Here is a 14981-nt window from a genome sequence, read left to right on the forward strand (position 1 = left end):
TTCGTATGACTGCATAGAAGGTTGAAGTTTCTGTAGTACTGAACCATCCATAAATAGAACAAACTTTTCTTCCTTCCTTCCTTCTTTCCTTCCTTCCTCCCTCCTCTCCATCTCTCTCTCTTGTTTCCTCTCTCTCTCTCTCTCTCTCTCTCTCTCTCTCTCTCTCTCTCTCTCTCTCTCTGATGTTAGAATAAATGACCTTTAAGGGCCTTCTCAACTCCATATCTGGGACTAGCCTTTCTTTTTTCTTTTTTGTGTCCATCTCTTCTTCAACAAATCCATTACATCTCCAGTTATGAACACTCAGCTCAGTAAAAATGCTTTAGCAGCAGTATCTTCAATATTCATAGGGTCAGAAGGATATTTTCACATAAAAATAGACTTCCAAAATTTTCTAGTTCCTCCCTTAAAACAGGGAATAAAAAAGGTTTTCTTGTTGGAAATGAGAGCAAGAGAATTTAACTTAATGTGCTCAAAATGTAAAAGTAGAAATTAAATAACTTTTATCAGTCCCAACCCTCCCCCCCTTCCCAAACAAACAAAAACTCTAGCAATTTTAATCTTTAAAATGTAAAAACTACTATTCTTCCTTTTTTTCCTCTGACCTCTTTCTTTCCCTTTGGCTCCTCATATCCCACTAAAGAAATCAGATTCAGACAATTCATTTGGTCTTTTCTTCCCAAATTCTAGCAAAGAGGAAGGTTTCATTTATGCTGCTATATAGACAACAATGTTGATTTTCTCAATTAATAGAACAATCTTAGAATATCAGAGATGGAAGGACCATTAGTGATAATCTAGGGTAAACTTTTCAACCTTTTGTAATCTCAAAAGGAAACTGAAGCCTAGATTGAGTGATGTAGTAGCTGTAGGCCCAGGCCTATATAAATCATAAATTACCAAATGAGGATTCAGGGCTAGGTCCTCTGAATCTTGGTCTAATGCTCTTTTACACTGTATCATGAGGCAAGAGCAGCTTTTTCACTAAATTTCACTAAATTAATCAATAGGATTTTTAATATGACTTTTTTCTTCTTAGTTTCCTTGAGCATACCTTATTTTTGAACCCCTTGCATATGTCAAATTTGTTTTCTTTTGGAACAGGAAATTACTTCTCTATTACCTGTAGGTGCTTTAGATGAATATGAAATTATAAGAAAAATGGTTGGGACTAGCATATGAAAAACCATTCAGTGAAATTTCTTTGGCATTTTGGTATTTTGTTTGAAGCCTTCAGCAGCCTTTTTCTGGTGTAATAGAGTCCCAAGGTTTCAGAGCCCTGCAAATGGGCCTTTCAGACCTCAAGGTGTTAAGACATATGCCTAGTTTCATTTTCATAACTTGATTTGTCTTCTTGTTCTGTGATTCTCTTTTCTTTCCATAAAATCTGTTTTTTAATTTAATTTGTTCTTACTGAGGACACCATACCAAGAATAACAAGAAGTAAACAACAATAACAAAAATCCCACATTCCTATACCCTGATGTTTAAATAAGTTCACAGGTCACACAGGTAGGAAGTATTCAATATCTGAGGTCAGATTTAAACTTCCTGACTTCAGGGCTGGTGCTCTATCCACTGTGTCACCTAGCTGCCCCATATTTAAATAAGTTTAAATAAAAAGTTGGCTGATTTGCCCACATTTTCTGGACAGCAGCTAATTTTCTAAGATGTTACATTTTGAAGATGATATTTGCATGCAGAACAATACTTTAGAAAAATTATGCATGAAGCAATGTGAAGAATAGATTAAAGGTAAAAAAGGAAGCTGAGAGATGGGGGAGGCGGGGAATAGTTCAGGCAAGAAATGATGAAAAACCAGACTAGATGAAAACCTTCACTAGGGTGAAGGGTACATGAATAGTGAAGAGGAAAAGATAGTTTCAAAATATATTGTGGAGATAGAATAGACAATATTTTGCAAATGGTTAGCTATAAGGTTAGGGCAACTAGGTGGTACAGTAAATAGAGCTCTGGGCTTGGAGTCAGGAAGACTCATCTTCTTTAGTTCAAATCCAGCCTCAGACACTTACTAGCTGTATGACCCTGGGCAAGTTATTTAACCCAGTTTGCCTTGATTTTCTTCATCTGTACAAATGAACTGGAGAAGGAAATGACAAAGTACTTCAGGATCTTTTCCAAAAAAACTCCAAATGGGGTCACAAAAAAGTCAAAATTGAAATGACTCAAAAATAATAACAAAAAATTTGGATGATTGAAAGAATGATGGTGCCATAAGCAGGGAGAAAAAAAAATTAGGTAGCGAGAAAGGTCTTGGGACTTAATAAGGTGAAGAATTCAATTTTGGACAAATTGAGTTTGAAGGACCAGTGAGCCATCTAGCAGTGGATGTACTGCTTCTAAAAGTGTATTAGTCACAGGGAGGAGGGAACAAAAACTATTCTTTGCAAGCATATTAAGATCAAGGAGGGATTTTTCTCCCATTAGGAGACATCTAAACATTTTTGCAAGTTTTGAAAAAAAGAACAAACATAGGGGAATACTGAAGAGGCAAGAGAAGCAATGATAGATGAAGCAGTGTTAGAGGAGATAAATGGGAAAACCAAGAGCACAGATGGAAGAATTAGCTTAAGCCCTGCGGAAATCTTCTTGCTTTAGGACTGTAGAAAATGTGAAGGGTAATGAAACCTAAATTTAGAGGAGTGGAGAAGGCTCAGTAAGATTTTGTCAAACAGTAGGCGAGGCAATCTGTAAACCATAGGACTGGGAGTGAAAGTAGAGTTGGGGGCTTGAGAGAAGAGGTTACAGTTGATCCATCCTTGTCAGGGGCAAGGATTGAATTATTCCATGATACACCTGAGAGGGACTTTAAGTTCCTTTCGTTAAAGAATTTTTCAGTCCAATATTTCCATTTGCCTGCCATATAGCTCTACCTTCATGGGCTTCAGGTTCCTCAAATTCAGTATGCCTAAAAACAAATACATCATCTCAAAACCTTCTTCACCCCATCCAGATATCTATTTCTATAGATGATGTCACCCTTTCCCCTAGTAATTTAGGATCCAGTAAGTTGACATTTCCTATTGATTCTACTTCTGTCTCTCATATCCAACTACAATCATCATTGTTTATTTGAATCTGGATGGGGAGAATTGTATCAACTGGCAGAATAGAGAGAGGCTTCCTGTAAGAAACAACACATGAGCTGAGTTTTGAAGGGACACAGAGTTTTTATAAGGGAAATCTGTAGAGGTAATTCATTCTAGACATGGGATACAAGGTTATGCAAAGTCAGGAAGAAGGAAATGAAGTGTTCTGAGTAACAGTAAGTGGGTTTGATGGATTGTGATATAGAGTAAGTGAAGGAGAATAATGTTGTATGTCTGGAAAGGCAGACTGTGCCAATTTATGAAGGACTTTAGAAGTCAAACAGAAGTTTGTATTTTATTCTATGAGCAAGAGGGAGTTACTAGAGTTTCTTAAGTAGGGAAAGATTTGGTCAAAGAAGTGATTTAAGAACATCAGTTTGACAAGCTGAATGATGACTAGATCAGAGAACAAAATAGAAAGTCCTTAGGTCAGGAAGATGAATTAGGAGGCTATTGTAAAGGTCCAAGTAAGAGGCAATGATGATCTGATCTGGGGTGATGGTCATATTACTGAAGAGCAGAGAACAGATTTCAAATATATTACTGTAAGGGATGGCTAGCTAGTACAGTGGATAGGATTCTGGGCCTGGAGACAGGAAAACTTATCTTCCTGATTTCAAATCTGACCCCAGCTATTTACTAGCTTTGTGATTCTTTACAAGTTAGTTAACCTGTATGCCTCAGTTTTCTTATCTATAAACTGAGCTGGAGAAGGAAATGACAAGCCAGTTCAGTATTGTTGCCAAGAAAACCCTAAATGTAGGTACAAAAAATCAACAATATTGAAAATGACTGAACAACAATAGCATATTACTGTAACAGTTAAATAGTTTTTTTTCTTTAACTTTTATTTATTCCCTTTCCAAGCCAAACATTACAGAAAATTTTTAGTAATCTTCTAATAAACAGCTCTGATCATGTCATGCCTTTGTTTAGAAGCTTTGAATTGTTCTCCATCACTTAATACATAAAGCATAAACTAGTCCTGATCCTCCTGACTCTCACATTCTAGATTTTCTACAATGTAGTTCCAATGTATCTTTTCCACCTGGTTTTTTACTACTCTCAGATGAATACTACATATTCAAATCAGATAGAATTGCTCTATAAGCCCATTGTTACCCTTCTCTTTTCTGAATAAAGATTATACCTTTATTCACATGGCTAAATATAGATATTCCTTTCTACTTCTGTCAAAGTCCTCTCCCTTCTTCAAGATTCCATTAAGATTTTCCTTCCAATGTCCTGAGTGATTCACTTATTCTCCAGGTAAAAGCACTATGAACCTACCCATATTACTCACAGCACTGTGACTAGAACATCCCTTACATGTATCCTCCTCTTCCTAGGATAATAGATATTTGAGTTACTGACAACAAATTTTTGTATTCTCTAGCACATGAAAAGAGCTAGCACTTATACAGAACTTTAAGGTTTGTAAATATGGGGTATTAAGCTTTACTACTTTAGAACCCCACTAAGACTTTTGTAATAACTTATAAATAATTATCATCATTTTAATAGCTAACATTTATTAAGCCCTATTATGTGCCAGAAATTGTGCTAAGCACTTTACAATTATTCATTTCATTTGATCCTCATAGAACCCCTAAAATATAGGTACTATTATTGTCCCCATTTTACACATACAGAACCTGAGGCTGAGAGAGATTTAGTGATCTGGCTAGGATCACACAGCTAGTAACAATCTGAGGCCAGATTCAAATCTGGATCTTCCTGAGTCAAAGGTCAATACTTTATCCACTGTATCATCTGGCTGCCTATAAGCACTTAGTGTTTGTTAAATAAAATGGAATCTGATCCAATTAAGTTTTACAGCTGAAGAAACTAAGTTCTTGAAAGACCACTCACTCAGTGGCAGATAGAACAAAGAAGCCCAGATTTTCTGACTTCCTGTTCAAGTCTGTTTCTACCCTTGAAAATCATTTTTTGGCAACATATATCACTGTTTAGAAATATAGAGCAGTTCAGTATCAGTATAATATGTGATGTAAACTACTCACCTATTCCCAAAGAATCTCTTTCAAATTGAGGTAATGTACGATCCAATGGTGGCTTTTTACTTCTGTCTATGGATGGTGCAGGGACTGAAAGCAAATCACAGTTACATAAATTTGAAGATCCAGTCATTGGAAGAAAAAAATAATGGTCTGTAGAGAGATAGAGATTTGTACTTACGGTTGGGTGTCCGGTTGTTTCTGCCTCTAATAGAGTCTTCAGGATTGCATGATATAAGATGAGGAGGCTGTTCAGAAGAGATGCCCTCATTGTAAGGCAATATTTTAGGGGTGAGGAAGAGGGAGGGGGGATTCATATTTATGTTTAGGTCAAGGCTAAGCAAATCTATGGACACTGGGCTTGTCTTCAGCTTTCCTAATATCTCCTTTCCTAACAATCTCCAGTCTATTGTATCCCTCAGTAAGAATTTCAGTATGAATGACCTAGAGTCACAAGACAGCTTGCAATAAAGGCACTAAAAGTTAACCAATCTAAGTTTTCCTTTTTGCAGAAGAGAAAAATAAGACTCAGAAAGAGAAAGTGATTCCCACCCCCATCCTCCTAATGCATATATACATTTCAAGCCTTATTTAGTTGAAGAGTGAAAGATTTTTATCTCCAGATAAAAGGGAATTTCAGGCATCAGCCAGTAAGGGAGGGAACTGTTTGAAGGATGTAGGGATTTTCCCAGTGCTCTTGAAAGTAGGTCATATTGGCAGGTCCACATATCATTACTATGTTAAGCTGATCCTGCTTATATTTGTTTTAAAGAAAATTTTCTCACTTTTTTCAGTATTGGGAAAATATTATCTCATTCAGAATGAAGCCAGTTAAAATAAATGAAGATGAAGTCAGTTAAAAGCAGAAGAAACCTACCGTGTTGTTTCGGCCACCAATGGCTGGTAAAGGTCTTTGAGGGGGAACTGGAGGTTGTTGAGGGTTTTTCCCAATTGGGGGCCTGTCTAACAACAACAATGACAAAAAAAGTCTTAGAGGAACCACAATAAAGGAAAAGAAGCAGAAGATAACAATAAGTTCTTAAAATGAAATAGAGTTACTCTAAAAGCACAGTTGGGCTCATTGTCTTCAATATGCAACTTCTGTACTTATATATGAACATTTGGAAGAAACTTTAGGGGCCTTAGGCCTTTGGGAGTCTAGCAAAGAGTGGGAAGTAGAGCTATGAGCTCATTGTTGTAGTGAATTCCTTGTAAGTTTCTCTAGTGATGCAGGTTGACAACTTTGCTATCTGTAGTCAGAGAATTGTGTTGGGGCACTGAGAGACTAAGAAATTAGCCTAGGGTTGCAAACCAGAATATGTAAGAGGCAGGGTTGGAATTCAATCTTCCTCACTTTAGGACCACTATACATTATGTCCACTACTACACTGACTCTTACAAAGCTGTGGAGCTGTGAAATAATGGAAAGAGAAGGAGCTAGAAAAGGAAAGAAAAATGAAAGACCTGTATGAGCCACAAAGTGGATTAATGGCAAAGCTGCCAGATTTACTTTTTTTTGGAGGAGATGGAGTTTATGATCCAGTTATAGGGAACTCTTGGTGTGGAAACTCTCTCCTCCATTGCAGACTGGCAATCAATCTGGGATTTATCATTTTAGAGAGTTGCCTGAAGTACTGAAAAAATAAGTAATCCCCCCCCAACATATGAAATCCCAGAAATGAAATCAAATCTTTGACTAACTATCCACAACCCTAAATTACTTTTTCATGGTATCTCTTCTAAAATAATTAAGAGGCTTAATTGAAACATTTTTATTCTACCTATCAGAGTTGAGAAAAAGAAATCTAGGTCCTTTACCTATGTACATGGAACCAGTAGGAAGCTTGGCAGGAAGGATTGTATTCTGTATGGTATCCTCATCGTTAGAAGGAGGGGGCTCATATTCATCATCTTCTGGGTCAGGTTCCATCTCTTCACTGGGGGACTCATAATCTCCATCTGGATCTTCATTTGGGCTTTCATAATCATCTTCCTGCAAACATATTATAATGATGGTAATGACTATTTACATTTGTGTATTAAGAACCAACCTATGTGCCTACCATCTTATTCTTATAAAATCTTTATGAAAGAAATCTATGCATAATACCATGGCTTCTTTGATAGAAGTATTAAGCAGGACCAGATAGTTTTTCAAAGACAATCTTGGATGGCTGACCACATTTTCATCCTCTCATAAATGATCAAGTGATAGAGAGAATACAATACTTAGTAATAAAAAAAAAAAACCCTAACAAATTCAATTTTAAGAAGTTGTTTACATGGGGCTGAAATCTACTTTCAGTGCATTTCCCAACAATGATTCCTAGTATATACCTTCTGGAATCAAGTGGAATAAGTACTACTCTCAGTTGCACATGATAATCCTTAAAATGCTTGAAGACAGTTTAGTATATTCCCTATAACTCTTGATTTTCTCTATTAATCAACAAGCATTTATTAAGTGTCTACTATGTATCAGGGATTAATTTATTGCTGGGAATTAGACAAAAAATGCCAATCTTTGTTTCAAAGAACTTACTTACTTCCCCTTTATTTCTCCATCTAACTTCTGACTTTACTTCAATGAAGCTGCTTTCTCTGGGGTAACCATTAACTAATAGCTTTTTGACTCATTCCACAACCTTCTTGGCCTTATATAGTGTTCATTATTCTCCCCTCTCTTGAATCCCAGGACCTTGTTTTCTCTTGGTTTTTCTTCAGTTTCTCAGGGTCTTTAGAGGTTTGATTCATTATCATTGATTGGCAATGGAGTAAAAATAGATGTCCTCCATATTCTCTTTCTCTCTCTCTCTCTCATGCATGCGCATGCACATAGTAGAAGTCATCTAGACTTTCATCTGGATTATCACAATAATCTCCTAATTGGTCTTCCTGTTTCAAACATCTGCCTTCTTAAATCCATCCTTCATAAAGCTGTGAAATTATTCCTGAAACACATGCTAGAAAAGTCACTCCTCTCCTCATGCTCAAAAATCTTTAGTGGTTCCCTATTATTTTTATGATAAAGAATAACAACCCAAAGTAAGCACTTAAAGTCTCCTACAACCTTACTCCCACCTACATTTTCCAGACATATTTCATATTACTCTTCTCATGGTCTATTTCCTGACGAAATGATCTACCACCTACTGTCCAAAATTGATATTTTCCTATCTGCCTGCCTTTGGTCACACAGTCTTCAAAACACACTCTCTTTATATCTGCCTCTTAAAATCTCTATCATGTCTACATTTACAATAGTTTTCTCTGAAATTATAATGGCCTATACCTAAAAAAATCACATTATCTCTTTGTGTTTATGACTTCTCTTTTTTTTACCATCTCTTTAAAAATGTTTAAATACTTCAAGGATTTCTAACAATGTGGACTATTCTCCCTACCAACACAGACTGCGACCTTTCTGTATCTTAATAGGTGGTCTTTGATATTTATGTGGATGGAATTCTATCACCTTGTGGCCAGACTGGTTATGAATCTCTCTGACTTAGCTAGTCTGATCCTCAAACAGCAGACAATAGGCCATCATTTGGCTCCTACTTGAATTTTCAAGTTTAGTAGTATCTGACAGATCATTTTGCTTGCTGGAATTGACTAGAGAATCCAAGGTCAACTGCATGCCAAGATAAGACATCAGAAGATAGATTGGAGTTTTTGTCTAACTCACATGCTTACAATTTGAAGACTGCAATTACAGATAAAGAAATACATATCTGAATGATAGGGGAAAGACCCACAGATAAGGAAACTGAGGTCCAGAAGCATGAAATCACTTTGCTAAGATGTATCAGAGGACCCTGACTGACTTTCTGATTCCAAGTCCAGTACTCTTTCCACTACAACCTATTACTCCAAGAAGGTGAAGTATTTTGTTTTCATTGTGTTCATTTCTGTTAGACTACAGGCCTCTAATACTGACACCTAGGAATGTATCTTTACAGAAAGAACTAATAAAGCCATACTTTCTGAAGCAATACAAGTAGTAGAGTTATGAATGTAGTTTAAAAAATATGTATATATCTTAGCCATTCTGCATATGTGCTTTTCACTTAGCCACAGAACATCTCCATTAAATGAAATAATAATGTTTATCCAATGATTTGAAATGTTTGTTGTGTATTATGTTAAAGGAGATAATGTATGTGACTGGGATTTGGACAGTAATAAATCCATATAAATGTATGTATCATAAGTAGAAAAGATATTACTTCTACCTATTTGAATACCACATCCTTATTCAAAGAGCTCAAAGTCAAGAAAATTTTATTTTATTTAAATAGAGGAGTAATTCATTTATAAATGGCTACCACTGAACAGAAGACATCATTGATTATCTATTCCAGTTGCAACTAACAAAAAATCTGCCTAGAGTAACTAGGAATACTAATTCTTTAATGAAATAGTCCTGTTATGATACCTGGCTATTACTAGTAGTTATTGTAGTAGTAATGATGATGATAACATGATGATCTCTTTAACTCAGTTCTACCTTTATTTGTGATTAATATACTGCAATTGTATAAAATATATGAAATTAAATATATTAACAGTGAGAACAATAGAATATTTGATATTCACTTAGAAAACTATTCTCTATTTAAAATGTCAAAAATAATATAAATACTAATTTATATAAAATATAGCACTTTTTAGGTAAATAAGCCAGTTATGGTTCTGCTTAGGTTTAAATCCATTATCATTTATTAAATGGACTTAAGTATGACTTTCAAATGAAAGAAAGTAGTAAACTAAAGCAGCATATTAATCATTTGATGTTCATGAATGACATTAAGCTTTATGGTTCCACTGGAAAACACATTAAATCTTAATATCTTTAAGAGCTATAAATAAAGGTAAGAAATTACAGAAGGCCTGTGCGTAGTTGTGTTCTTTTTTGATTATTTAAGAAGAAAACAGAAATAAGGACAGGTAACTATATTGTCAAAGAAAAGAAGAGGAAGGAGAGAGAGAAGAATTTAGGAAAGATGCATAAAATGAAGATTATGCAATCGTGGAGTAAATGGAGTAGATCTTAAAGAAAAACTAAAGAAATCACTCACTCACAGATACATATGCAGACATTTTGGCACAAAAATACATTTAGAAAAATCAATAAGAAGAGATAGGACAAGAGACAGGGAGAAAGGACAGGACAATATATGTAAGTGAGTAATTATAAGAAAAAAAACTTTAATTCTAGAAAGAGAAATTTGAACAAATAAGGGGGATTAAAAGAAAAGAAGAATAAAAGCCTGGGAACAGGGGGCAGGGCAAAGGAAAAGAAAAGCCATAATAGAGGAAAATAAGCTATTTTGTTTGTGGATCATTAAGTATTAAATAAACTCCTTTTCCTTTACCATCTTCTTATTAGTAAAGAGGAGATTGGGAACAAAGATAAGAAAGAAGAGAGAGAAGAACATGTTAATAATAGTGAACGAGACAATCAACCAACTCAATCATAAAACAGAAGGGGATGGCAACAGGAACAAAATTGATCAATATGGTCTTTATAAGATGAACTTTTGAAACATAAATATTCACACAAGGTTGAAATAAGCAGCTTGAGCAAAAATTATTATGCTTCTGCTGAACTAAAAAAACACACACCAGCATTAGTCATTATGATGTTAGATAAAACTACTGTAAAAATAGACATGATTAAAAAAGAGACATAATCAGGGAAATTATTTTTATTTAGCCATATCCAACTTTTCATGACTCTGTGGTCCATATTGTCCATGGAGTTTGGCAAAGATAATAGAGTGTTCCTTCTCCAATGAACTAAGGCAAAAAAAAAAAAAAAATGACAGCCAGAGTCACATAGCTAGTAAGTATTTGAGACTAAATTTGAACTCATATTTTCCTGACTCTAGGCCCCGCTAAGCTAATTAGCTGCCTTCAGCTGGGGAATTATATTAAGTTTACTGCCACCATAGATAATCAATATTAATCTTTATATGCTGTCCCTAATAACATGTAATCTAAAAAGGAAAGGAAAAGCTAGTAAGATTGGAGGGAGAAATTGAATTTTAAATTATAATACTAAAAAAATGTACCTCTTTCAGATCTAGACAAATCTAACCAAAAGATATATAATAAAGAAGTTATGGCCCAAATAGAAAATTTAGAAAAGTTAGATATGATAGATTTCTATATGATTAATGAATAAGAATTAAAAAATGCACATTTCTTAGTTGTATGTGATACATTTACAAAAACTGATCATGTATTGAAATAGAAACCCTTGCAAAAGTCAGATTAGGAAATCACATCATTCAGTGGTGATGATGCAATATGAATTATATTCAATAAAAGGTCCATAAAGAAAGAATTGAAGACTAATGTCATTTCAAAGAACTGGTGAATAAAAGAACAAATTATAGAGATAAGGAAATTTTTATCGAAGAAAATTACAACAATGAAACAAGACAACATAATGAACTGTATGTAATATAGCTAAAGTAATTTTTAGTAAAAAGTATACATCCCTAAGTATTTTGATTTAATTAAAAAAGAAAATCAATCAAAAAAAGGTCATGTAACTAAAAGAAATTGAGCAACAAATCAAAAATCCTCAACTAAACAGCAAATTAAAAAGCTTAAGAATTTTAAAAAAAGATTAATGAAATTCAGAATGAAAGGACAATTGAATTTACAAAAGTAGGAATCATATTTTAGTATTAATGAAACAAATGCCCAACCTTATTTTTAAAGAGAGAGGAAAACCAAATTATTCATATCAAAAATACAAAAAACATAATTCACAACAGTTAAAGAAAAAAGCAAATTGTCAGCAGTGATTTTACTCAGTTACATACTAACAAAATTGAGAACTTGGAAGAAATGGGTAAATCCTTATAAAAGTACAAAACATCCATATTAAAGAAGAAAGGGTCTCTTTAAATTACCCAATTAATTTTAATCATAGCTTTTTATTTTCAAAACATATGCAAAGATAGTTTTCAACATTCACCCTTGTAAAACTTTGTGTTCCAAATTTTTTCTCCCTCCCCCCAAACCCCTTGCTGAGACAGCAAATAATTCATTATATATTAAACATGTGCAATTTTTCTACACATATTTCCACAATTATGCACAAGAAAAATAAGTTCCAAAAGGAAAAAAAAAATATGAGAAAGAAAACAAAAAAAAACAAGCAAAGAACAACAGAAAAGGTGAAAATACTATGTAGGGATACACATTTAGTCCCCACAGTCATCTTATTGGTTGCAGATGGCTTTCTCCATCACAAGTGGATTGGAATTGGCCTGAATCACTTCATTGTTGAAAAGATCCACTAAATAAGCTATTTTTAAAAGAAGAAATCTAAACTATCAATGATCCTATTGGAAAATATTCTAAATCACTAATAAGTAGAGAAATATACATTAAAGCAACTCAGTTTTTCTCCTCAAACCATTCAGACTGGCAAATATTACAAAAGAGGAAAATAATAAATGTTGTGGGGTTGTGGAAAAATAAGCACACTGTTGTATTGTTGATGAAGCTGTGAAACTGATGTAGTTGTTCTTGAAAGCAATTGGGAAATATGCCCCAAAGGTTATTAAACTGTATTCTATACCTTTTAATTCAACTATAACATTATGGGGCAATACATCCCCCCAAAAAAATCAAAGAGGAAAAGAAGAGTTTAAAAATTCATTATAGAAAAATAATTGAAAGATTTTATAATTCAGGTCAGTGAAATAGCAAAACATGAATACAAAGAATTGAAGTGGAAAGTTCTCACTGATCTGCCAAAGAAGTGATGAATTAATAAAACAAAACGAATAAACAAATGAAAACACTGGGCTACACAATTTTTTTTTTGCAAGACTACACTTGCTTATATCGAAATTTTTGTTTTTATTTTTGTTTTTTCTTTAATTTTGTTTGGTTCACTAAAGTAGATGGTGGCAAGGATAGATTATAAATGCATTAAAATAAATGTTTCTTTAATTATTTAATGAGCTAATGATTTAAAAAAAAACATCAAATAGTTCTTTCATCTTATAGATATTGGAGATATCAAAATGGCTTTAGGGCTTGACAAATATAAAAGTCCTCATTCAAAACTAGTAAATAATAATTGTTGACTGAGACTGAAAGCATCAAGTTGAAATTTGGAGGTCATATTGAACTAACAAATGAAGACAATATCTACAGATACTTTGGTATTCTCAAATCAAGATATATAAGCATATATATCAAAAGAAGGCAATAACATTTTCTGGCATTCTGAAATCATGATTGAAATAAAAGAATGCATTTAAAACAATACCTACACAAAACCAGAATTAATGCATGGTTCCAAAATTTAAAAATGCATCAAAACAGATTTGGAAAATAATTGAACAAAAATTCTTCATTTAAAAAACTGGATTAATCACATTAAATGAAAGATTGATACTTCCTCACCAAGAAGGATAAAGAAATTTAATAGACACTTTAAAGCACTTGATAAATAGGCAAAATAAACAAACAAAAAAGGCTTATTAGAAACACCTTTGAAATGAGCATATATTAACAGTGGATAATAGCAAAGACTGATAACAAGCATACATCATTGAATTTATCATATATAAGTGGAAGTAATTTATCTCCACATAGAGCCTTTAGAATAACTAAAATCCAAAAGTAGAATCAAAATACCCTTCAAGGTTAACATCCATATAAATTCAACCAAAAACCACATCAAGAAATAATGAATTATTAGGTCATACATATTTGCTTGTCCAATGAATGTATTTATGATGGGTGTTCAGAATTAGATTATAGCTATTAGCAATTGTAGAAGCTTTCTCCTAAAGGATACTTGATAGTGATCAGTGTGGGTTAGGCAACAAAGTATTTCCCAATTCTGCTGAAGAATTTATTTAGTAAAAAAGAAACTGATTAAAAGGTCTCTTTGTTTCATAGAAGCAGAGAGACCTCTGCCTAAATCCAGGAACCAGAATCCCCTTATTTATCTTTATATATGTTTTATATACCCAAGTTTTTAAACATTTTTTGTTATTTAGTTGCCTTTCAATCATGTCTTATTCTTTTTTATTCTATTTGAGGTTTTCTTGGCAAAAATACTGGCCTGGTTTGCCATTTCTCTGTCCAGCTCATTTTACAGATGACAAAACTGAGGCAAACAAAGGTTAAGTCATTCTGTCAGCCTCATACAGCTACTACATGTCTGAGACCAAGTTTGACCTCAGAAAGATGAGTTTTCCTGACTCTAGGAACAGTACTCCATGCAATGTGCTATTTAACTGCCTTTCCTAAATATCGGGTTTACAGTTTCTATATAAATCTCAGATGTTAAATTGACTTCTAAAGAACTCAGTTTTATATCAAAAGTATCATTTTGACCTGAGTAGAGGCTTCTACCCAGGAGTGTGCTAGAGGCAGCTGGAATTAGCCTCTAAGCACCAATTTAAAAATTGGTTGAATTTTTTATATCTCAGAAATGGGCAAATGCTACAAATCAGGATTTGATTTATTATTTTGGTGATTTTCTAGATTTAGAATATTGATAGAAAAATATTTATGATAAAGATTAAACTTAAAAATATGGTGAACATATAAATTTTTTCCTTAATCAGAGAGCTGATTGTTAAAAATTTACTAGAACATCACTGCATATATATATATATATATATAATCGATGATGTTGGAAGCACCTCATTTAGCAGACTTGTTCCACAATAATGTTTGTAAGGCCTCTCCCTGTTGAAGAAGAAATAAGGTTCCCCTAATTTATTTTTTCTTTTGCTTTAATAAAATACTTATTGCTACATTGTGACTTGTTGCCATTGTGTTCCCATGATCCCCAATTTAGACA

General features: G+C 33.6%; 1 protein-coding gene across 1 annotated transcript in view; it reads right to left on the reverse strand.

Moving 5' to 3' along the window:
• LCP2 (lymphocyte cytosolic protein 2) overlaps positions 1–14981 on the reverse strand; it is a 68860-nt gene that overhangs the window by 15838 nt on the left and 38041 nt on the right. Inside the window, exons 7-10 of the mRNA XM_051978888.1 lie at positions 6947–7121; positions 6006–6091; positions 5310–5376; positions 5135–5218 (exon numbers count right to left, since the gene is read on the reverse strand). Coding sequence (XP_051834848.1) covers positions 5135–5218; positions 5310–5376; positions 6006–6091; positions 6947–7121 — 412 coding nt within the window. The remainder of the gene's footprint in view (positions 1–5134; positions 5219–5309; positions 5377–6005; positions 6092–6946; positions 7122–14981) is intronic.

Source organism: Antechinus flavipes, chromosome 2, assembly GCF_016432865.1.
Source record: "Antechinus flavipes isolate AdamAnt ecotype Samford, QLD, Australia chromosome 2, AdamAnt_v2, whole genome shotgun sequence".
NCBI classification, from domain to species: Eukaryota; Metazoa; Chordata; class Mammalia; order Dasyuromorphia; family Dasyuridae; genus Antechinus; species Antechinus flavipes.